The sequence below is a fragment of the Drosophila subobscura genome, chromosome O (assembly GCF_008121235.1).
Source record: "Drosophila subobscura isolate 14011-0131.10 chromosome O, UCBerk_Dsub_1.0, whole genome shotgun sequence".
In the NCBI taxonomy this organism is placed as follows: Eukaryota; Metazoa; Arthropoda; class Insecta; order Diptera; family Drosophilidae; genus Drosophila; species Drosophila subobscura.
The window spans coordinates 16,624,323-16,650,341 of NC_048533.1; the positions used below are offsets into that span (position 1 = coordinate 16,624,323).

Here is a 26,019-nt window from a genome sequence, read left to right on the forward strand (position 1 = left end):
TACAAACATCTCCCATAAATGACAAGAACACAGGCAACAAAGAGCGAGAGGGAGAAGAGTCGTTGATTAAATTATGAGAACAAAACCTGCACTTGAAAGTACTTGAACTATTAGTTTATTTGCCATAAGGATTCCTCCATTCATTCCCATTCAGAAATGGCATGGCTCCATTACTCATTCTGCTCTCCCTCCCACGTCTTTGCTGCTGCTGTACTCTGCTCTTTTTCTCTGCTCCTCTTTACATTGCTTCTCTGGTGTAGTCTCATTTATTCATACGTGCGCTTATTGCATTGCTCATTGCTTCATATTCATTATGCCAATGGGGCAATGTGCGTTCTGCTCTTCAGACAAGAGCCGCTCCTCATCCTGTGACTGTGGCTGTCTGTATGTCCGATGCGTTCGATAATCCAATAAATATTTATGAAGCACTTTATTGGAACAACACTGAATTACTTTATGGCAGCATGTACATGCTTGTATATATGAATGTCTCTCTGGCTGTCTGTCCCTCTGTCCATTCGACGATTCTGGTGTGTGCACGTGGCTACTGCTGGCCACTGCTCCTGCTGCTGCAGCAGCACCAACAAAAAAAGAGAACCTAACGCCGAAGCTTCCTGTATCGTGCGGGAAAAGAAAACATTTCGAATAAAACGAAAAAAGGAACGATATTTGGCATTTTGGTGAAGTGCTTCTACATACCACAACACACCAGAACACTGCTTTCCAGCGGCTCCTGCCTGGATCCTGTGTGTCCTGGCTGTGCTCTTTCTCTCATACATTGCTCATACGCACCGTCGTACGCTTTGATGTGGTCACTTTGGCCAGACGTGGCATGTTGGTATTTTGGTTTTTAATATTTTTAAGAGCCTTTACTCTGCGCTCAAGTGTCCGCCCTCCTGCCGTCCTGCCTGCTGCCTGCCATCACTAATTGCCTGTGTTCCGGCAGGGCCTCTCGTGTGAGTGTGCGTGAGCGTGTTTGTGTGTGTTCGTTTCTATGTGTGGGAGCACTGCACTCATGTTTAAATTATAGACTGTCGACTCAAGTGATTTGGCTGCAGTTGGATGACTGACCCAATTAACTGTCAAAGGTTAAGCACCTGGCCCAAGACAATCCGCTCCCATATCTATGCACAATTTGCATAATTAATATCGGGACACAGCCAGAAACAGGCTCTGGCACAAGGCTTATTTGGGTTATATCAGTGCGACTCGACCTCTTTCAGGCTTACTCGCTGTTCATTCCATTTAAATCCGGATAAATCCTATCCACAAATGAATTCAAATGTGGGCTGCCAAAACAAACAGAAATCACAAGCCTCTATGGAAGTTTTTTTCCTCTGGTTTGTGTTTGTTAATTCAAATACTAGTAAATGCACAATGAAAAGGGAAAATAGAAAAACGGAAAATCAATGCAAGTGCAAACATTAAACAGCAACACGACAATGACAAACAACAATGACAGCAAATATGAATGATGTGACGGGGGGTGGGGACTGGCACTCCCGGATGGGAGGACACCCTTGGCAGCGGGGGCTCAAAATTATTGACCAAATTTTCAGGCAAACATACCGCAAAAAACGAGCGCAAGAGCAGACTATGGAAACAATGCATAACTGGGTCAGTTTGACATGTCGTTGTCGCAGCAAACCCTGACGGCTTGCCTCACCGTCCATCTCTTTCTGCCACACTCTATCCATCTCTTTCGCCCTGCAATATTTGGCAATGGAGACGAAAAGGCAGGACGGATGGAATGGGGACGAATGTCAATGCATAAAATTCATTCAATGACTTTTGCAGCTATTTTTCTTCCATGAGTGAGGGCATTGCAGTCTCAGGCTCGGGTTCGGGCTGGGTCTGGGGGTGTTTCTGGAAGGGCAGACAAATAAATTGCAAGACATGCAATAAGACGAGGACGAGCCAAATGTGTGTCTAAGTGTGTCTCTGGCTTGTCTAGCTAGTCCCACCAGGTCTCCCCCACTGCCCTCTGTCTTGCACTTCTTGTATGCAAATAAAATTGTACACGAAATTGACTTTATGTAGGGGAGGTATCCATACATGCATACATACATATTTACATATGTATATACCCCTATAGAGATCTCCCCGTGTGTGCGTTCAGTGAAACCTTAGACCGAAACATGACTTTGAGTAACGTTGCTGCCGCATGTAAATGGCACCATGCCGCACGCCAAGGAAAGCCGGGACAGGACAGGCCAGCTCAGGCCAGGCCAGGCCAGGGCACACGTTTCTCAGTAATCATCCATTATCCTAATGCCAGGTCCATGCCCAAGTCCCTCGGGTATGACTGACCCCGCGCGCGTGTGTGTGTGTGTGTGCGGCACATATGTATATGCTTTACTGGTCGATTGGATTATGCCTTTAACCTGCGTACACTGCTCGACTTTTGCAACGACTTTTATTAATGATGCAAGTGGAATTTTATTTTTGACTACTTTCATGACAAACTCCCACTCCTACTACTGTCCGTAATCGTACTAATTGGCCATGTCTTGGTTGCCCTTTCAGCAATACCACAAAGAGACAGACACTCGATAGATCGATAGTTCAAAATTTTAAAATCGAAAAGGTCAAAGCTGTCTTTGTCTTCGGTCGTGTGCGTCACATCAAATGAGGGCAATTAGAGGGTTGCACACACACTCCCCACTGCGACCCAATACGAGTACCCCAGTTAGACGTATAATTTAAATGTTTGATTCAATTTTCCAACCCATTCCGGTGCTACGCCACGTCCTACCTACGAGTACTCCCAGCACATTCGTGTGTCTCCGATGCCCTGCACCTGCTTCGATTCTCAGACAGTCACACACGACAGAGGCAGGGATGGGGGATATGAGGGCTCTGAAATCAATACTCATAAATTAAAGTCATAAAATGGCAAGCATAAATATAAATAGCCCCGGCAAAAAGATGGCAGACACGAATTTTCAAGTGCCTGACTTTTTGCTGCCTGTCTGCACGTGGAAAAATCAATCGAGTTCCCGATTAGTGGATGACATTTTATGGCTGAACTTTTCCCAACAGGCCCGTACCGGAAAGGACAAAGTTTAAAGCTAATCCAAGGATGTTTAGCTCCAGAATCAAATCAAAGTTGACCAAATTTGGACTTTGTTTTTCCCACTGCTCCACCACCAGCAGCCTGACCAATAATTTTCTATATAATTATCCTGTTTATTTCTCATTGAATTAGAGGGAATCCGAAGGCGATTTGGGGCATGAGAAGGACAGGTAGGGCAAGTCAGGTAGACAGCAGCAGCATCAGCGACCTCCAAGCCCCATTTAAACTTTCACAAACAATAAAAATCGCCTTACATAATACATGAGACCGTGCTGCAAGCATGCTTGACAGACAGACAGACAGACAGGCCGCAAAATAAGTTCGCTGAATTCGTGACTGATTTCCGAACAAAAGGGCAAAATAAGTTTTACATTTGAAGAGGAGAGAGGCAAACATTTTTGGACTCATTACCGCTTAGATTGTCTGCCACATGGCCATAGCCCAGCGAGACTATTAAAAATGCATCAGAGATCTAGAGCCCTAGAATGTAATTATGAGAGGAGTCATGCTGCAGCAGGACGAACAGTCCTCAACTCCAGCAATTTTTGCCATAAACGGAGGAGAGCCAGAGAGAGAGATTCAAATCAAACTCGAATAAAAGTCACATAAAAAATTAGCTGATTCTAAAAATGAGAACTTTATAAGAGTTGTTCAGAAATTACGATGAATTTTCCCCTGTTTTGTGCTTCAAAAGTTTGCCGACCACTTAAGGCAAGACTTCCTTTGCTTCCTTCTTAATTTGTAAGGCTTCAGCAAGAGTATCTCAACATTCGACTCAACGCAGGTGGCTTTTACTCTTTTTTCTGGTTGTGTTAGGATGATATTTATGCCTGAGTACAATTACCTTTGCCAGGTGTAGCTCTGCCTTTGAGGCTGTGAGTGTAGCTTGGGCCGCTCAAATTGCATTTGTCATGCACAGACAGCACGATGAAGACAACAACTGTCACTCGACACTGCATCTGGGGGGCAGACATCAAGGTGTAACCCCATAGTGTTCTTACAGAGAGCACCCAGAGGAGCGGTAGTATCAGCTTGTTATGGTTATGGGGCACAGAACAGCACATAATTACATCAGGCCCGGAAAAGTTTCACGGCAATTTTGTTGACTGCCAGTCAGTCAGTCAGCGGAGTAACAGAAGTAACTTTTATGAGATACTCATGCGGATGCTAATGCTCAGATGATGGTGACACTGACAGGCGGCTAATTAGATTCTATCGTTCTATTCAATGCACTTGGCCTGGCCCTGGCTCTGGCCTCTGCATACTTGGCATTCCTCTCAAAGTGTTGCACGTCTCTCTCTTTCTCACTCAGTCTCAGTATCAGAGTCAGTGTCCAAAAGATGGACTTAAGACCCAAAGAATTCCAATTTAAATCGAATTTTCGGCTTGGCATGTGAAAGGCATGTGGCATTCTCTATTTTCCAAACCGGAGCCCGGCCAAGTGTGTCAATGCAGTGCCTCACTGGTTGACATACAAATTTGTGGTACATTTATTGGCTTGTTTGGTCAGACAGAGTAAAGCTCGAGTATATGCACTGCCACTGCTAGCCAAGGGTAAAAGGATATTTAAATGTTAAGCTGGCTCACGCTGACTGCCCCCGAAACCCAGGGCCATTGACACACATATTTGCACAGCTGCACAGGACTGTGACCGCTCCAGTACAGCTCCTGGTGTGGTGTAGGTATGTTCTGGCTCGAAAATTGACCTCTGCGTGTGGTCGAGTCTATGTTCTTTAATTTGCTTTATTTATTACACATTACCATCCAAATTGCTGGATGCTACACATGCTCCAAATGGTTACCAGCTGCCGCCGCCAGCCAGGACTTGGCAAAGACCTCAACCGTAACGATAACTTATGCAAAAAGTTGAAACTTTAAATAAATAAACTTTGAGACGGAGACTGGGAACTAGAGTCCGGGTCTGGGGTCGGAGTCTGGGGTCGGAGGTAGCGGCAAAGGTAACAATTTGTGAGGTAAACATGGCTTTATTTTAGTTTCAATTTTCGCTTCGTTATTTTTTCACACACTCGCTCACAAAAGAGGGAATGCTGCCGGCTGGGCTGGGCTGGGCCTGCTGTTTGTTTTTAGATTGGAAGCCGTTGCTTCCGAGCCTCATGTTGTCTCTGCGCGTCGTCTTTTTGCCGCCATTTTACGCTCGTTATGGCAACACTTTGGCTCAAAAGCGAACGACAGCCATGACGACGGAGATGGCGGGCGACGGCTACGACGGCGAAGATATCTCAAACGGCGGCGACCAACGCGTTGCAAGGGGAGCAACATGGAAACAAAATGTATAAAAAAATTCATTGCATCTTCTCGTTATATTTCGCTAGGGCAAAAAAATGGTGGAAGTGGCAGGGCCAGGGGCACGGACTGGGGCAACTGCGGGCATGGCGCAAAAAATCATTTCAAGCAGAAACAACAAGGGAAATGCAGAGAACGCCTTGGCGCCTGGCGCCCAGCGTTTGTCGTCTGTCGCCTGTCGTCTGTGTTTGCCTGCATTTCGCTCCGTTGACTGGCAACTTTCGTCGCCTCGGCCTTCGTCCTCGCAACTGCTTCGCATCCATTCCCTTTGCTCCTCCAGTGATTGACTGTGCTGTGCAACATGTCTCCGTCCCCTTCCTGCCGCTGTTTGGTAATAATTTTGCCCGGAGTTTATTCGCAGGCCCCGGGCTTCGCGTCGCTTGCCGCCGCCCAAAAGATGCGTGTTGCATTTGCCTGTCGACTATCGTCGGTCGTCGGTCGACTGTCGCCTCAGAATGTTTACATGATTGTGCACAGGAGTGTTTGCTAGTCCCAGAGCCAGTTGCAGTCCTCTCTTGCCACTTCTCTCTGGCAGCACACTTGAGTGTTTGCCTTTTCCTTTGAGCCAAATCGCAGCAAATTATATTTCTATTGATTTGGCAAACATTTCAGTGCGATTTGCTCGATAAAAGCTTGGCTAAAGTAGCAAAGTGAATTAATTTGAGCAGCCAGAGAGACAGAGAGAGATACTTGCATTTTGCAGTTTACATTTTGCATTTTGCGCAAACGCCAGCGACAATCCGGATTTAGATAGCGGCCGCAGCGACTCGGCGGCGCAAAAACCGCAGCACTTGCGACAGCAGCCAGCAACAACTTTTCGCATTTACCCAAAACTTTTCCACATTTTCTTGTTACTCGGTTGTAGCTATTGTTGTTGCTGTTGTTGTGGGTTTGTTGTTGGTCTCCTTCCTTGTTGGCCGTAGACCCACCGAGCAAATTGTAAATGAAAAAGTTTTTATGTTATTCAGTGTTTGCAGTGGGCGGATCCGCCGCTGCTGCTGCTGCTGCTGCTTCTGTCCCTCAGCCTTCGGGGGGCTCTTTCTTTCTGTCTCTTTCGCTGCCTGTCTCGTTCCCTTCGTTTGGCGGTTGCCTGTATTTGTCGTTATTGCTGCATTATGTCTATTGTTGTCTATATACGAGTACTCGTACATTTTTGTCGAAAGTAATTGTAAATGCTGTTCATAGTTTGACTGCCGACTCTCGACTCAACTGCCTACCCCGTCCCGCCTCCTTTGTGGCTCTCTGGTTGTCAATATTTGCCCTTGCACCCACTTCAACAGTTTCCAGTTGCCCAGTTTTCCTCCGGTTGGCCAAGGCAAACAGATTCTTACATTTAAAGTCAACCCGGATAAAGTGTGTGTCTATCCGGTTGGTTTTAAATTCCTGAATTTATTTTAGTGCGCATAAAGTAAAATATAAACAAATACAAGCCACAAATACACAAGAGGAAATGTCGAAACAAACCGGAAATCATCGTAGCAGTGGCAAGTCTCGATGGTAGTCTCGATGCTGCCTCAAATCCGCGCATCTCGCAAAAACTGTAACCAAAAACGACGCGAAAAACAGAGTGTTTAAAAGGCTAATTCGAGCCAGCGACAGCGCTTCAAATAGGCAAAAACAGAATCGAAAATAGTCAGCAGAAGGAAATCCACCAGAAACATCAGCAAGCTGAGCGGAGGGAGGAGAAGGAGGTAGACACAACAGCCACAACATGACCCGCTTTCGCATCAAGAACCTGAAAATCCTCTCCTGCTGCTGGCTCAGCGTGTGGGTGACGCTCTTCGGGGGCGCCCTGCATCTGGCACGCTGCAGCGAGTTCCCCGAGCGGGAGTGCTGCGACCTGACCACCACGTCCACAGTGGGTCCACTGCCCATGCCGCCGGCAGCGCTGCCCACCGACAAATCCCTGTCATCGGCCACAACGGCCTTGGAGTCGGATCTGGCCATCGGACGATCGGGTAAGTACTACAAAGCGAACGGACTGGACACGGGCACCTATTCATAGTGCTATTCATAGTGCCACTAAAAATGGCTGCCCTCGAGTGGCTGGCTGCCCCGACGTCTAATTGCCAAACGATATTTAACGCCTCACTGGACATTAATAGAAAAGAGCACCCAGAGGGCTGTTAATAGACATAGATAGTGAAAGATATCAGAACTTACGCTCCAATTAACACAATGACCTTTCGAGGCAGCTGCAACAGTGCAACGGGGGGTCGAGTCGGGTCGGGGTTGGGCTTGGGCTTCGGCCGGCGGGCGTCTGGCGACGTGTGGCAAAAAAATTTGAAATTCAAAGCAAACGTCAGCTGTAAAACAATTTATATTCACTTTGGATTGAGGTTTTGTTTCGCATTTTATTGAGCTGCATCGGTAGGGGGTAACTGTGCCACAGACAGACAGACAGGCAAGCGGAGAGCAAGGGGGCCGTCTGCATGTGTGTGCGTCTCAGTTTCTGGTGGGGTGCCACCCCTCGTATTAAATGTTTACTGAGCGTTGCTACGTGTCCTAAACAGCAGCAGCCACCAGAAACAAACAGCAGCAAGAAAGGGAGTTTTACTTATCCTTGCAGCGAGCAGTTTTTGGTTAGTTTGATAGAAAATTAATACCAAATTGCGTCTTCACAAGCGTCGCATACATCTGAACTATTATACCCTGTGTAAGGCATTTTGCTTGTCTGCTGCACTCTTTGTGCCCTTGTAGCACACGTGTGTGTTCAGGCATAGATTTGCATGTGCACTTGACGCACTTCCATTCGATGAAATTCCAAGAAAACAGTGCTCTGCCACGCCCACGAAAAAAGAGCTAGCAACTGTCAAAGGCAGAATGGAATTGACATTTTATTGAAATGCATAAAAATAGGATATGCACATACATATGTATAAATAATTCGCCAATACCCGTAGGCCCTTGGCTCGTGGCCAAAAACCATTGCAGACCATTTAATTGCAATTTTTTGCTCATGCTGATAGCCGATGGCTGGCCGACTGCCGTCGGTGCAGCTGTAAAAAAGTTTGTCCAGTCCGGGAGCGCGGAAAAGTTTTTTGGGCAACCAAATTCTGGTATAAAAAAAAAAAAATAGTTTGTAGATGTCAAATTAGCAACAAATTACAAATGTCAGAGGAAAAGTTGAAGGGTTTGCATCCGCTTCCGCCTTGATAACTGAAATAACTCTGACGGACGTTCAATTGGTTCGCAGAAAAAAATTGGTTCGAGTGCATTAACCCCAGAAGTACGCTAAAATGAGGCGGGAGGAATGGAATCAATATACGCAATGGCTGGTTAAGGTAGCGGAATAGCCAGTGGGCCGTGGCTCGTAATTGAGTTTATTAAATAATCACCAATATCGATTGGGTTCGACTCGTTCCACCTGGCTCTCCACTTCAATGGAGCTGGGATTGGGACTGGAAGGGCGGAAGGGGCACTCGTACTCGTATAATAATGGTAAATTGTGCATCACAAATGCAAAATGCTTTAAAAGCAAGTGGATTATGCAACAAGCGTGATTGACTGGCTGACTGGGCCCGGACAGACAGGGCAAATTAGTCATTAAACGATGCTCTCAATATGCCAGACGCTTTGAGTGAAACGCAGGTCGAGAGAGCACTACAGAATCGATTGGACGTTAAGAAAGCGAAAGACGAACGGTGAAAGGATCTAACCAAACAGCACAAAAAAAGAAAAGGGAAAGACCAACTGAAAAAAAGGACATAGTCCATGCTGCAATGAGTTTGACGTTGAGGGACATAAAAATTTCCGTTCTAAGTAAGCTGCTTGCCTCTTTTTTCCCCCTTTTTCGCCTAACAATGTTACATGGACATATGCTTGGCCCAGTGTATGGTCCTCTCGTCCTGCGACATGAGCACCCGGACACAGACCCGGACACAGACAAACGTGTGGAGCTTGGAGAACATCTTGCAGTTTATGTATATAGCTTTTAGATTGAGTTTGCACGAATGTACACAAGTTGTTCGAATTCGCATTTGAATGGGAAATTTCCTTTAGTGGCCATCGAGGATGACGATGTCCTCCTCCACGACGGATGTGCCTCCTTGAGTTGTCGAATCTTTCTGTCTGTCCGTCTGTCCGCTTGTATGTCTCTCCTGTCGTTGGACTGAGCCATGACATAAGATTTTAATCAGCATTAAATTTTCGTTATTCCTTCGATTGCTTGCGCTCCTTATCCCTGGCATATGTATGCAAAAGAAGAGATAAATAAATTGGTCAGTTGTAAAGGGGAATTTCATATTTAATATTTGGCTGGGAGCACTTGGCCCAGTGGCCCACAGTCCGAGTGCTTTCATCTTAAAGCCTTAAAGAGGATCTCCTGGCTAACACGCTTACGCTTAAATCGCATCAATTTTAAACGCAACAGACACGTCACTCCACACACAAACACTCGTAAGTTATTCCACCTTAATTATATTGCAACACCCCGAGTCGAGTCGAGCGCCGACTCTCGAACCGACCCGACCCGATGCGATGCTCGACCCATTCCGACCCAATTCGAAGCCGTACGCCGCATGAAGCATGCCGCACGCCGTGTGCCGTGCACACAACGCGCCCAGGTGCCTGAAGGTCCATGTAACACAATGTTTTATGTACTGGACATGCTGCACGGGAGCGGGAGGGTGAGTGGGCACCGTATGTGTGTGCGTGAATTAGTTATGAAGCCAAAGTCAAACTGGGTCAGCCAGTAGTTCTTCTTTTCCCGCTGCAACGGCTTCTACCACGGTCCCATACCCCGCTTATGTTTCTGTTTCAGTTTCAGTAACAGTTCGAGTCTGTGCTTCATTCTCAGCTGCTACTGCTGCTGCTCCTTCTGTTGCTGCTGTTGCATTGAGTGTGGCCATATTTTTAGAGTGCCGCCAATGCCAATTTAATGTTATTGCGTATACGTGCCGTTGGCCACGAGCAGCCGGCATTATCAATAGTCCCTGCCTTCCCTGGTGCATTGTGCATTTACAGCAGTTAAAATTGTAATTAAATTCAGCACACACTCCCACATAAGTAATGCAAATTATTATGTATGCGTGTCAGCCAGCTGCCACAGAGAGCATGCCACAATAAAATGCAACACACAAGATGATGGAGAAACAACAACAACAACAGCAACAGCCAGCCAAGGGCGGAATTTTGTAGTGTTTGGACCAAAGAATGTCCGCTACTCAGAGGGAGCTCTTTTTTGTTGGCATTTTATCTTTTTATGGGATATGGCCAGCATATATCATACAGATTCAGTTTTTGTGGGTAAATCCAGACTGCATTTAAACCCCTTCTGCCTGGCATACGACTACAGGGTATAGCAGCAGGGACAAGCAGGCAAAAATATTTCAATTTGTAGCACACTCGACCAACAAAAAGATATAAAGAAACCCCAAGAAGCAGCTTTCTGCACTTAACCTTCCTTCCTGGTGCAGACTCGAGACTTGAGATGCTGCTGATGTTGATGCTGATGGTGATGGTGGTGGTGCCCTGGCTGCTGCCTGAATACGACCTTCATCAAATCAGCGAAAGGTAGCAGCAGCACTCACTCACTCACGCTCTCTCTCGGGCTCCCTGGCTTTCTTCAGCGCACTGTTTGCCAGGCAAATTAAAAATTCAGCACAAGACAAAAAGTAGCAGCAGAGGCGTCGACGACGCCGACGACGCCGACGACGACTACGACCTCAGAGCGATGGCAAAGGTTGTTCTGGCCCTGGTCTCGACCTGTCTCGATTTCACTTCAAATGAGAAAAAATGCTCCCCGCTGAAGCAGCTCCAAGGGCAGAGGACTGGGGAAAGCCAGCAAAAAGTAAATTAAAATTGTGTGTTTATTTGCACAGAATTCCAGCAAAGCAAAGAGCAAAAATATGCTGCCTCTGCAGTTTGTTCGAGCCACTCCAGCAGACACACCCTTCCCTCCACCGTCCCCTGTTGGGGCACAGTGTCGTCTGCCCTTTAAAGCCACCTCCAAACATGGGTTGGGTTGGGCTGAAAGTCAAGGCTGCTAATTAAGTGCTTTTTTGGGGTTAAACACATACAGCACACACTCGCACTCGTACTCGAATAAGACTCTGTCAGCTTCAGCTTCAGTTCCAGTTACAGCTCGGGCTCAAGCTGGGATTTACTCTCCTGATTTCCCCTCATGCACTGTGCCACATCTATTAAGAGCTTCTCTCTGCGTTTTGTCTGTGCTGTGTGAATGTGGGATCCGGATCATGCTCTAAGCCTCGCAGCTTAGCATCAATTTTTGAGGGATAACCCTTTTGTGGCAGAAGGAGAGGCAAGAATCTTACCACGGATGAGCTAGTACTGTGGCCTATATTGGCCCCATGTTTAATTGGGCCATTTACAACATTCATATTCATAAATAGACATGGCAGTTCTTCATTCTTTCAGCTTTTTGGCATTTCATTAATGAACCTTTAATATGCTACAAAATCCGCCGACACAGCTGGCAGAATAAATCACATTTTGCCGCCAGCAGTATTTTGAAATAGAACCCCGAGGATACCTACCCTACACTCATCATCTATCAAAATTCACTTTTCATATATCTACTAGACTCCTCTGTTGCCGCAGCGTCTGTCTGAATGCCACACATTTAACCCGCACGTAGTCTCCATTTTAATATAATGGCGGAGACCGAGGCGAGGCCTGAGTTGAAGGCATATCAACGACCTAGTAAGCATCTTTGTACAATTTCATGTGCCGGTCGGTCGGCAGACAAACACCCACACACACAGAGACACAGGTACAGGTACAGGTACAGGGGACACCTGGCAACGCGGCCGAGTACTTTACATAAATTTGTTATGCATATAAAATTAAAAGCATATTTTTAGCCGCTCGCTCGCTCGCTCGGCTGTCTGCTGTCGCGAGTCATGTGTTGATATTTTTATGGCAAATACTCGTAATTTGTAACTCTTCCAACTCGACAACTTCAAAGATGCACAGATAAATATACAGAGACAGAAAGAGAGAGAGAGCTATGTGTACATACGCACCGCAAAATTCATCGGCCTACAAATGAGCAAAGTTTTACTTTTATTTGATTTGCACGAGACACAAAACGAAAAGAGACTCGCTTCCTGCCTGGCTGCCTGCCTGCTGGTGGTTTCTTCTTCTGTCTTGCTTCCTTTTTTGTTTAGCTCAAAACAAACGGCAGAAAGTTAAGTTCAAATGAAAGCGTACAACGAAAAGACATACATAAATACATATGCGTACATATGTACACCAGTAAAATCAGGCAAATGGTGGAAATATTAACACGCGTGTGTCTTTGCCAGTCTTTGCATGTCTGTGAAATTAAAAATGAACTCACACAACCGCCATCAGTGCCAGCGACAGCCCCACCACATGCCCCACCTACCACCAGTGGCAGAACCACCATCAGCTTTGAATGTTAGGTGAAATCAAAATACATTAACGCGTTGCGTGCCTCAGCCTGTGCCCCTCTCCGGATGATGAGTGGGTAGGCCACTTCATCACCATGTTGGCTGGAAGGCAGGCACCGGGCGCCGGGACATACTCACACGAGTATATGCAAATATTTCAGGCAAAACCAAAGCGACACTCACCCACTGCCAGCGGCTTAAGTTTGCGTTTTTATTTAATTGCGGAAATTGTGGCAAAAGCCACCAGCCCCACACCCACACACACCCAAACCCACCCAAAAAACACATCCAAACACACACACATGGAACCCACGAAAGATTCTTGAGCTCGCGTTGCCTTTATAATTTCTTTCATAAGGCGACCGAGCATTGTAGCATATATTTTATGGCCATACATTTTTCTGCTTTCATACGTTTGTCGTGTCGGATACCCGCACTGCTCCGTCTGCTCAGTGGGCTGCTGCGAAACATTCTCGGAATTCCAAGCAGATATGAGTTTTGATACCGTCGAAGTGGTTGCAGCTTCCCCTTTGGTTGGCCCCATTCCCATTCCCTTTCCCTTTGCCACAAATTGAGTCAAGTGCGACTGATGTCGATTGTGGCAAAGGCAGCTGAAGGAAGTGGGAAAGCGGGAGAAGGACCGGACGAAGAAGTGAGACCTGAAGCAGAAGATGTCTTTCCCGCCTCGCTTGACAAACCAAACTAATTAGAAAGTCACTTTTGATGGCGTTTCGGGAGGCGCTTATGCGAGTCCCGTTCCCACAGGTCGCAAGTCGCGGGGCATAAAATTAAAAACCACCAAAAAATGTGCTTCCCTTGGCACTTTTTTTGTATTTATTCCTCATGTGAATTTTATGAATGTTTATGTGGAAGGGGAAATGCCTAAGCATAAGCAAATTATGGCCTGATCCAATGCAATTTTCCTAATTTGTGTGTTGGTTTCTGCTTCTGTTTCGTTTCAGGTATGTGTGTGGGCAACAATAATTGCTGATTCATTATGGGAACTACGGCGGATGCGTATTACATGGCAGAATGTAACTTTATTGATTTCAATTAATTGCCAGGCACTTGAGCAGGCTGCAGTTGGAGCAACTGCTCATAAATAAATTGGAAAAGAGTCGATGTCGATGTCGATCCGAAACAAGGCAACAACAAATGGTGGGCAATGGCAATCAGCCCCGTAAGTGGCTTACACGAGGCCGAATATCGATGTTGCCCCCTGCCTCCTTGTAATGTGTTTGAGCGCGGGTCCCGTATCAAACCATTACGATCTAAATGACACTTTGACAGGAGCGGGGCGGAGCTTGGGGTGCGGTTACCTGGATAGGCAGGGGTCGAGTCGCGTCGAATCGAGTTCGCTTGAGTTGCACGCAGTCGATGGCGGTGACGATAAGGGGAAGAAAAATCGAGTCAGCGCACCCACACTCACACACACACACTCGCGATACACGCTACTTAACTGTTAATATTTAAAGTTGCAGCAGTGGCAAGGCAAAGGGGAAGCACGGCAGCAGCAACAACAGAAGCAACAGCAGCAACAGCAGCGCACCGGAAGCGGAAAGCTTTTCGCCTGCGGAAGTGTTTCGTGCGCTCCAAGTTTATATAAGCAACGGCGGTATGCCCGAGAGGGTATGAGTGTGTGTCTCCGTGTGCGATCTGTCTCCGTGTGGGTTATGCTCCTTGCCAGTGCAAGCTCTCGTGTATGCAGACTGCATGGAGTGTAATGACAAAAGCAGCAACAACAGCCCAGCACCCACCCGCAGCCGCTGCCACATCCACACCCAAAGAGGAGCACAATGCGTTTAAGCAGCGAACAGCCAACACTTACGCGCTTTTCCATTGTTGGGGTTGCTATTGTAGCAGTTCTTGTTAGTGTTGTTGCTACTCATGGAGGCAGACTCTAACGAACCGTCGACAGTCTTTGGCCAGGTGCATGCTCGCTTCCCCTTCCGTCCGCACCTCGCGGCTAGGCAAACACTTTCACTAAACACTTCGCTGGATGGCTGATGGGCAATGTTAAATCACCGTCTCCGACTCCCAGTTACCCTTCTACGTGTTGCCATTCTCCAAATTGCTCTGCTCAGAGCTCCTATTGCCAGAGTTACCCAACTCGGAGCTATCCACGCCACTCAACGAGTTCATATTCTTTGAATTTTTCTTCTCCGGTATACGCTTAGACGTGTTACTCCTCTTACCACTCCGATTGCTTCATTTTTTCCCATTTCTGGCTCCATTTCCGCGCTGCCAGTCGATGATTTTTGTCGACATCTTGTTCGCCTGCTGCCTTCCGTTTGGCTTAGCTGCTGCTGCACAATCACCGCAGCTGCTTTGCATTTTTCAAATGTTTTTCCCCTGCTCCCTGTTCCATCCTCGCCGGCGCACGTTGCGGCAACCCCTGGTGCTCTCTTGGCGACCTGCGACGACTCGACTGTCGCGTGTCTTTGTAGATTGAAAAACATTTTGTTGTGATTTTTTTTGTGTCTGCTGCTGCAGTGTAGTTTTTCCTGTTATTCTCCTGGCATTTTCACATTTTGTATGCATTTTGTTGACAGGCCAAAAATAATCTAGGTGGGACCGTGCATTTATTTCTATTCCATGCAGGAGCGCTCTCTCTCTCTCTCTCTGTCTTCGGGTACATATAAATGGCTTGACTTCGTGAATATTCATCTTTTGTTGTTGCTGCTGGCTTTGGGCTAGTTACAAATGAAATTTCTGGCGATTCTTGATATGCTCTGATTGAAAGAGAAGGCATATTGAGCTTCTGGTTGAATTGTGAGATATATTTATTCAATGAAGTGAAAGAGGTGCCTCGTTCCACCTCGAACAATATGCCTACTATTAATTCCAATTAAATAGAAATTAGTCCCGAAATTGTTCCAATTATCGCCTTAATCCATTGTGCCTGTCGCTTTTCGACTGACATCCATGTAAATATGCTAATTTGTGACCACCACCATCCCGTCGTACTCCTACCATGGGCTCATTTATATCTGTGGGATGTCTTTGTGCGGACAATTAGATCCACTTGCATGCATGCATGACACTCTGGATGCCGGGAGCGTTTTGTAATAACAATTGTGAATACGTATAATATGCATAATTCATTATTTCTGCGGTCACTTTCGTGCGCGCTGTTAATTGAAGCGTACTTTTGAGTGCTGCCCTGCCCTAGCCTGAATTTATTGACATTTATATGATTTAATTAAAACGGCATAAAAAGTGCAGACAGGCAGGCAGGCAGGCAGGGAATCAAAAGCGGCCACATTATAAATATGCATAAATTAATGGCAATGCAAGTAAAACAATTTAAGCATCAACTCCGTCTGTCCCTCTGTCCGTCTGTCCGTCTGTCAGTTCGGCTGTCAATTGGCCAAATTGAAATATAAATATATATATGTAAATATATATAAATAATTGAAGCACTTTCTGTTGCAGTTTCGACAATTATGCAGCTGCAAAGTCGGCCAAATCTTCTGGTAAGCTTCATAAAAGCTTCCGCATTATATTTACAAGCTAATAAATGTCAGCAGCAGCAGCAGCAGCAGGAGCGGCAGCTGAAAACTGCAACTGAAACTGAAACTCGAAACTCGAACTCCAAGTCCGGAAAAGCCCGAACGAAATGCAAAGCCAACAAATGGCCGGCAAGGACAAACAAATTAAGCTCCTGCATTTTGCATGAAGCCAATTGCATTTGGGCAGTCAGCCAAAGGACGGTAGAGTCCTGGACCAGATCAAGTTGCTGGCCATTTGGTAGAGTTAGAAATGCTGGCAGGCAGGCTGGCTACTGGCTGGCTGGCTGGCAGGGCCAGAGCACACAGCTCCTCCGATTATTTGCAACTCAGTGAAGCTGGCCTAATTGATTAATGATCCCTACCCGTTCGAGCCCTCCTCATCCATGATGATGAGTCGGCAGTTTGAAAATATCCTGCTGTTGACCTTTACCCCGTTGACCCAAGTCAAACTCACAATTCTGCTTTCGTCATGGACCATCCACAGAAAAAGAGTTGGAGCGGGAGAGATGGTCAGAGAGGGGGAGGGAAGCGGTGTAGAAATTATTTTGATGGAAATTGAATGTAGCATTGAATGTCTGGTACGTGAGCGCTCATAAATAATAACAATTCAGCTAAACCGGAAGCCAAAGTAACAACTTCCTTTTGTACGAGTGCTACAAATGCTAACCCGTCCGCTCAGATGCCACTCACACGGCGCCTTACCCCCCGCCACCCGCCGTTCGTGAGTGTGTGCATTCATTTATGATTGAGTGCGCTTTGAGCGTATGTGTGCCTGTGCGTGTGTATGGGTAATGAGCATGCTCGCATGTACGCTTGTATGTGTGTCAAAAAAAGGGTCAAAAAACGCAAAATGTTCAAAATGAAACGTCAAAAACAACAACAAATTGCGTGTAGGATTTTTGTGTTGCCTTTGCAGTAGGCCTACCCTACTACACATCATCATCAACGTGTTGTTATACCCTGGGTCGAGGGTTATTTGATTTTGAGAAGTATTTTGTGCAATGTAAAGGAGATATTTTTACCCTGAAACGAATAAAGAGGCGAAAAAGCTAGTTCTTAATTATTAAAAGATGCTGGCGGACATTTGTTGATGCTTTATAGTTTCAATGGAAAAAAGTCACTTTATATTTTGATGTAAAAATGAATCTTTCACTTAAAATTATGCTGTTAGGAACGCAAATTAAATTCATTTTACATTTTACACCTCTGCTATGGTAATCTTATCGTATATTTAATTCACCTTTTGAGTGGAAACTGAGCTACAAGGTATCTAGCGCTTCGACTCTTTTTCTCTTACTTGCTTGTTGCCTTTGTGACTCCTCTCCTGTGGCAACCCTTTTGGAGTCGTGTTTTGTTGCTTGCTTTTGTGAATTTCCGTCTGGCATGAAATATATAGCTGACTTTCTTTTCCACATGTGTCTGTGTGTCGCAAAGTCATGCTGTAAAAAATATGTACATATGTACATATGTGATTGTGTGAGTGTGTGTGTGTGCGAGGACACGCAACAACGCCAGCAGAAATTTAATTTGAATTTGCACATCAAATTCATGCATAAATTTTTAAAGTGACTGAGTCAGAGCAGAACATAACAAAAAAAGTAAAAAAAGCAAAATAAAAAGAGAACAAAAAGAAGAAGTGTGGCGTAGTAAAAAATGTAATTTATTAAGCATTTGCGAAAATATACTCGTACAACAGAATGCGCGATTTAATCATTCATATGACCATTTATGTGTGGCACGAGATGCCAGAGCACAGAGAAGCCGTCTGGATATGGCTCTCTATGACATAATAAATGTCATCATTTGACAGCATTTTCGTTGCGTATGCGAATATCACGCCGACATATTAATTGGCCTGGCTAGTGGGGCCACCCACCCACACACACTATAACCCACCACTCAGCCCCACACTGTCCCATCCCGTCCCCAGCAGTAGCACTCAATTTGTGTTGCATGAGATAACCAGCGAAGAAGGGACAAGTTTTTGGCCCTCAGTTTGGCTTTTACCAGATTTGAACGGTTGTCCTATCTCTTCCCTCTATGTGTGTGTGTGTTTGTGTGTGCGTGTAGCGTCACCAGAACATGAAATTCGTTAACTTCAATGGTTTTTGGCCAAGGCAGAACTTTCACAAAGTGATTATTATTGTATGGAAACTTTTGCGGCATGGTCGAAAAGTACGTCTAGTTCTATTGCTCCGCCTTGTAGCTACATATGTAAAACCTATTGCCACCACAAAAAAAAAGGAAAACACACACACAGCAAAACTGTATGGAGTAAAACTTATGTGCACAAAGTTTTGGTAGAATTTTCATGGTACATATAGGACTATCGCATGACACGAACAACAACATGAGCGGTCCAGGAGACAACGTGAGCTAACACCAATTAAAAGTCATTTAACATCTACCCCCGTATCAAGTACGGACACACACACAGCAGGGGAGGAGGGGAGGAGGAGGAGGATCGGGGACGTGGACAGGTCTATGGCTGTCCGCTGTCAAGGCAGCGTCTCCTCTGGCACTGACAGGTACTGGGGGGAACACCATATAAAGTAAATGGGTTCAAGTGTTTAATATTTCAAAAGTGTTTTCGCCAAACTACGTGGTATGCCTGTGCCTGTGCTGTGGGGCGAGATTTTCAAGAGGAGTTCGAGTACCAGTAGCAGTAGCAGTAGGAGGAGTATTGGAAATGGCCAGAGTTGGGGCACGTGTCGGTTTAGTTGTCGACAAGTTTACTATCACAGTTGGGCCACACTAAAGTTGGCCTAGCCTTGAGTGGTGGTTTGGTATTGGTGTTGGTGGAGTCATAAATAAATTAACTACTTAAATTTACTTGTGGTGCAATCGAAGCAACCGATCAGGCCACTTTGCATGCGTATCCCGCCCGGACCGACCGACACAGACCGAGTCGTGTCAATCAGCCTTGACCGGAATGGTAACATCTTTTCTGCAGTCGGAGCGGAGCGACTGAGCCAAAGCGGCAAAGTGGCCATTACACTAATTAACCTTATTTCATTCTCAATTACAAGCACAAGAACAAACAGCAGAAAACAACAACACTAATTGTAACAGGAACAAGGAAAATGAGGAACAGAAGTAAAAGTAGCAGACGAAGGCAGAGAAGGAGAGGAAGAGGGTACAAGGCAGAAGTCAGAAGGCAAACGAAAACGAAAAGCAAAACCAAAACAATTGCCTTAAAACATAATTGTTATTGTGCGCCTTTTCCTTTTTTGATTTTCCTTTCTGGCCACATTCCGTTGCCGACTTTCTGGCTCAACCCCAACCAAGGCAAAAAACAAAAAAAAGGCAAATTAAGTTTTTTGCTCTAATTTAGTCTGACGCGCGTTGGCCAAAACGAGAACAACACTCATAACAAGCGGCAATCGTGGCTTTCTTTTCCTTATTTCCATACCCTGTAAGCATAAAGCACAACGAGCGTACGAGTACTCGCAGTCAAGTGGTGAATGTAAGAGGAAAAAAGAGCAGAGCAACAACTGCTCTTGCATCCTGTATTCTTCTCGTGCTTGGAGCATAATTTCCGATGCTGGGTAACACTTAGTCGTAGCCATTGACTATCAGGACCGTTAACTTGTTCTCTCCCACCCTCTGTGGAGATTCCGCTGCCGCCTTTGCTTAATTTACCATTTTTCACTCTTATCGCCCCTCCAGAGGGATGGCGGAGGACTAACAGCACAAGGTGGGTGGATGGCAGCGGTGGTGGCCATAAAAATAAGGCCAAAACGGTGGCAGGCAAATGAAAAACAGTTGGACTCGAGCCGTGCCTCACCGTGCCGCGCTGTGCCGTCGGAGCTGTCTTAAAGTTTAAGCTGCGAGCGTAACAATAATTTAATGCGGCTCTTAAATTGTTTGTAAAATGTTCAACAACCGCGCAGCGTTGTGCACGCCCCACGCCCCTTCCCTTCCCTTCCCTTCCCTTCGCCAGACCAAAGTTAAAAAGTGGAAAAGTTTTTCTTTTCTATTTAACGTAATTTCCCCTTATTTGCTTTGTCTGCTCTCGTGATCTCTTCGTTCTCCTCATCTCCCTCCTTCTCCTACTCTTGGCCAGCTCATTTCCCCACGCATATTTGCCGCATTGTTTCCGCCACGGTTTTGGGGGCTGAGCATATGTTGCCCTCTCCTTGGCTCATAATGTGGCATATTTGGCAGCTCGACTCGTGCCACGTGGTGACGCTGCTGCTGCTTGTTCTGTTGTTGTTGTTGTCGTTGTCTCCGTCTCCGTTTCCGTCTACGTCTTCGACTTTATTTGGAGTCCTTCCCTCCGCCTTCGTTTTCCTTTTACTTTCTCATCATTTTCCCCAGTTGCGACACTTCGGGTTGGGTTGGCTTTTCTCTTTCATTTTTGTGGTTAAGCAAATGTTCAACAAACCAAATCTCAGATTTGCATTTTATGTTTCCGCTGCTTTCCCCCAGAAACACTTCCTTTTATGCTTGGATAAGCTCAGCTTTAATGCTGCTAATCGGGCTTAAAATCAAAGATTTTCAGCATTGCCCAAAACAAGGAATCAAATAATTTAAAACAACTTTTGTCTGCACCAATTCTTGATGACAGAACTGGATGGAACTTTGCGGTTGGGCTGTTAAGCCGCTTAAATTCCGCACCAAACCGAACCCATCCGAACCCTTTTTTCGAGAAAATCCCTCACTTATTTGCCCTGTCGATATTTGCTCATTTCTAATTCCGTTTGCACTTGGCTCTCATTCACAGCTCGAGACAAATTATTGACACGTTTCACGAACACACATCCAGCAAGGAAGGCGTTTGTGTGTTTGGGGTGGAGAATCCATTGCTCAGAGGCATGCAAATGAAAACATTTTCACTTATTTGCTCGGCAATTGGATAAGAATCGAACTGAAATTGGATCTGGCTCATTCTCAGTACACTTCAAGGATACACTTCCCATCCCAGCCCAGCCTCCTTTTCCGTTTTGGCTTTGTTTTGCTTTTAACTGCCTGCTGCTGCTGCTGGTGTTGTTGCCTCCACATAAAGCATTTTCCGGCTATATTCTGAGAACCCCCCGCTCGCGCCGCTCTCTTATTATCGTAATAGAATTTGCCAAATTGAGGTTGAAATGCTCTGCCACTGCCAGTGCCACTGCCTCCGCCCGTGACTCCGCCTGTGGCCTGCCGTTGCTTCCTCTCTCTCCCCCTTTTGGCATCCGTTTATCGTTTGATTGTTTGCTCGCCTCGCCCTTCATTTTAGCCTCCTTTGGGCCTCCTTGCCCGGCCCGTCGTGGTTGCTCTGTTTGTTGGTTTGTTTGCCTATTTGGCGGCGCTCTTGCTGCTTATCAATTGCTGTTTTTATTGCCATTTTGGCTGTCTCGCTCCTTTATTGAGTACGACAAAATTTCATTGCCTAGAGGCTTGAGGGCCTCGACGGAAAATTGTCGACTGGCATTGGACTGGCCTGCGGTTTGTCTGGCCCCTCGTTTAATTGTTTACTTTGTGGCAATTGACCTTTGCGGCATTGCGGTGATTGAATGCCAGATATCGGATTTCTCTACGGCTATTAGGGAATTATGAATGCTGATGGCCATGACGCAGAACGCAGGGGGCAATATTGATTTATCAGTCATTCCGTTTCAGATATCCGACTGCATATCCCACAGCTTACTGCACAATCGCACAGAGAGAGAGAGAGAGAGAGAGAGGTGAAAGCTGAACAAAAAGCGGTTGAGAAGCTCATCGGAAATACGTCAAGAGGGCTTAAGCGAGTGCCAGAACTCGCCTTGCTAACCTGACTAAAAACTCATCAAGCGGCATATGCGCTGCGTACGAGTAACGTAGTCGACACGGCACGTCATCAACTTTGTTGTTGCCTCTATTCTGTGGGCCTGAGCCCGTTCCTTTCCTTTTTGGCTTCGTTTTTTTCTGGCCTTTTGTTCTTTTGCGTTGCACCGCAATGTTGTTTCCCTGCGGCTTCCAACCTCGTCATGAATTCCAAAAGTCCACACACCACACACGGCAGAGAGAGCAGTGCAGGTGAGGCAGGTCTTTGTTTCTAGGCAATTTCAGTCACTTACTCTTGCCGTTGTTATTACGACTTTGCTTCTGCCTTTGCGTTGTCGCTGGCGATAAAACTGTTACAGTTACTGTTACTGTTACGGCTACTGCCACAGTTACTGCCGCCGCCGGTTCGTGTTTGGTTTGAGCTTAGCCGTAGCCGCAGCCATTGCCGTTGTCGTTGCCTGGGCCTCACCTTGTATCGGTGTCGTATCGTGTCGTGTCGTCTGTTGCAACAAAACTGCCAAATACCCGACCAGAGACTCCACCGCAACTGTCCTTGCCACACAGACATGGCATGGCATGGCGGCTTCACCTTGGGCATATTGATGATGCCAACACTTTAATTAGAGCGTCAATAAAATGGATAAATGCAGTCAAGACCCAGGGCCCGACCCTTGCCATCTGTCTTCATGGACACAAGTTGAATTTAAGCTGCACTCCACTTGCAGATCCAGCCTCGGTTTGCTTGCAGCAATTAACTGAACAGAATCCGAACAATTAATTGCGGAGCGAAGGTATGATGGTATTTTTCCAGCGTGTCAATGGGTTGCACGGCCGTACGAATCGTTATAAATTACGGTGTCAACTCTGGGGCAGGCCTGACTGAGAGTCAGAGAGAGGCATGAATTAGCCTCCGACACGCAGACAATGGCCGACACCTACCAGACATGTGTTGTACTCTGGCTGTGGCTGTATCGATCTATAATTAAGATAAGCCCTGAATGTAGTACTACTTGTGCGAGTGCACGAGTGTGTCTGCTGACTGCTGTCCGCCTGTCCGGAATGGCTTCATTATGGTTATTCTGCAGTGGGCTCAGTCGCACTCCTGATGGGCTCACAGATAGCTGTCCTGTTATTTGCTTATGAAATTGACCCACGATTATCGCTGCATACACAAAACGGAAACGGAAGCAGGGTCAGACTTATGGCGTGAGTGTTGCCTCATGAATAAAACATGGCACTGAACAGAACAGAATATTAAAGGCATTGCCAGACTCTGTCTGCTAGTGTGTCTGCCTGCGGATTCACACAATAAAAGTTTGCCAACAGCGAAAACGTTTTGTTAACTTGTTCACAAGTGCCTGAGTGCGTATCTGTGTGACTGTGTGTCTGTGTGTGTTGAACAACTTGAAAGTCTCTCCAAAGGCATTCTCCCAGCGATCCCGCATCCTCTGGATCTGCTGTAAAAATCCGTTTACACAATTTAACGCAGGGAAAAAAGTTTCCGCAAAATGCATAAAACTTTCGTATTGACAATAAACGACGACAGAAGATTTTCTTTCCAATATGGAATATGCAAAGAAGCTGCAGTACAAGAATGGGGAAATGGGCATGGCTGTGGGGAAGTTGTGCGAAGTTGAGAGTGCATATGCACACGCTCGTACTCTAGTACTAGTTGTACTTTCAGTCCACATACCCCAGAGATAAAGCCCGCAGGCAGCGATGATGCTTTCAAATAGGTTTAGTTTGTTGCGAACTGGTGGAGGCCTGGCAGGGGGAGGCACTAGGAAGGAAGTGGCGGGACTAGGGACAAAAGTGCATCCATTTTTATGGCATTGGTAGTGGCAGACAAAAGCGCACGGAATTCAATGAGCTGCAAAAAGCTGCACCAAAGTTGCTACCAGATTTACGCCAAGAAAAATGTCAGTACCCAGCATCTGCGGGCAGCCAACCTGCCCGCACCTGTCTCCCCAAAAGTAGAAAAAAACATCGGGGAGTTGGGAATCCAACTGCAACTTGACTGCGGTCTTCTGCCACTTTGGCCCTGAGCAGGCGGCAGACAAATTGCGCTCGTAAACGCTTTAAATTGTGCCCTCTGCTTCGGCTCTGCTCCAAATTGAAGTTGAGTTGGAAAAAAACTCTGCTTTTCTCTGCTGCAAATTGAAGTTGAGCTGGAAAAACGATGGCAGGGCAGGCCACGGCATGGAAACAAAACTTGGCGAAACGGAGCCAAACAAAGCAAAACAAAAGTTGTGGCTGGGAGCGTGCAAAAAATTGCCGAGCGTGTTAAGAAAAATGTTTCCGTAAGCTGCGAACAAATGCGCGACAATATTTTTGTGTGCGGCCAATCCCAGCCACCAGCCAGCAGCCACCTCATCCTCCTCCTACTCTTCCAGTTGAAGTTGAAACACACCTTCAACTCTGAGATGTGGAAAAGAGGATGTCTGGGGTCAGGAGGTGCTCTAAGGTCTACTTTTTGGCTGTAAAACAAAACGAGAAACTGCACAAGGAGCACTAGCTGCTGCCACACTGCACAAAAACATCGTGACTGAAGGATATACTTACTGGGCATATAATAGTCATCGCAGCGCACCTTAAAGCTATGATGAAATATAGTAAAACCCCACCACAAAATATAAATTTCAACGATCTATGCTTGGTAAGGTTAAGTTAATATTTGACAGATAAGATGGCAAAATTCCATCAAGATAGTCTATCTTAGTTTAGAACTGAATACTTTTTGCAGTCGATGCTCGTTTCTGAGTGGCTCTTTTGGCTCTGTGCAAAGCTGGTGCTGGTGCCTTTGGAGGCTTCGCTTGGCTGATAACCGAAAACCAAGTGCTACTTAAGACCAGGCAAAGCGCTGGCCACACTTGAGCCCGACCCGGCCACCGCTGCACGTTGCACGTTGCAAGGTGTGGGATGTCAGAACCTTAACTCAATGCAACGTCTTGACTCTGGCGTCGACTTTGCAACTTTTGAACTGCGTTCGCTTCTTTGGTGTTGAATTTTTCAATTGCTTTAGTTCGGTCTCAGTTTCAGTTTCAGTTTGTTGCTCTAATGACCTGATTCGACTGGTATTATGGCCGCATTAGAGCGAAAGAGTAGCTCGGAACAGGGACGTTCACTGCCAATTAAGATGCTTAAGACTTTTGAGCACTTTAAGGCCGGGCCTCGCAAGGTCAGGTCTGACAGCCCGATAAGGACTCCACTCCAAACTTAAATTCAATAAATTCGCTGACGTAATTCCTAATTGCCAAGTGAAAATAAGCCAGGGGAAGCACTTAAATTAATTAAAATATCATTTTGGGACCTGGCAAAAAGTAAACACAGCGTGGAAAAAGCGGTGAAATCAGTGCGCGGGTGAATCCTTTTTTCGGTCAAAAGGAAATTCGTGGCAGAGAACCCAGGCCAATGGAAACGGCAACGGACACGGCAAAGGCAAAAGCAGGAGGCAGGAAGCATGGGGCATGAGGCATGAGGCAGGGCGAAATCGAAATGGCAAACAAAGCACAAAATTAGATGGTTCCCTGGAATTATTGTCAGAATACCGTTTTCTTTCGCTTTCGCTTCGTTTTTTATTTTTTTTGCATTATATTTTTGCCTCTGAAGGTCGTAAATAATTTATGTAAACTTGAAGGTTTGCAGTGGGCAGAAAAGTGCGGGTGGGGGGCTTCCAAATGGCAGTGGGAATTGTCGCAGACTCCTTTACACTTTGATGCTGCTGTGTTATGAATAATAACTTGGACCGACCGGCCTGACTGACTGCTGCGCTACCACTCTCCATCCCCCCTTGCTGTTCCCGCAGTTATTTTTAGTACCCTGTCAGAGGGTATTAGGATTTTTCAATGATGTTTTCAACGGAGACAAGTATAAATACAAAATAAATATATAATTTAACTGCAGAAATCACCGTTTCGTATGTTGATAATTATCTCAGATAAATTGGATACAATTCAAATGAGAAATATATGTGGAAAGCAAGGGTATCTTCTGAACAGCATCC

At 46.0% G+C, this 26,019-nt stretch overlaps 1 protein-coding gene across 11 annotated transcripts in view; it reads left to right on the top strand.

Moving 5' to 3' along the window:
• Window positions 1–26,019, top strand: part of LOC117896271 — a 97,245-nt gene that overhangs the window by 33,513 nt on the left and 37,713 nt on the right. For 2 of the 11 annotated variants that reach the window (XM_034804474.1, XM_034804464.1), the window contains exon 1: window positions 6,797–7,338. The exons of 3 other annotated variants lie outside the window; for them this stretch is intronic. In XM_034804474.1, coding sequence (XP_034660365.1) covers window positions 7,092–7,338 — 247 coding nt within the window. In that variant the 5' untranslated portion in view covers window positions 6,797–7,091. Of the gene's footprint in view, window positions 1–6,721; window positions 7,339–26,019 lie in introns of those variants that run through there. 6 more of the 11 variants (XM_034804463.1, XM_034804468.1, XM_034804472.1 and 3 more) reach the window with 5 other exon arrangements.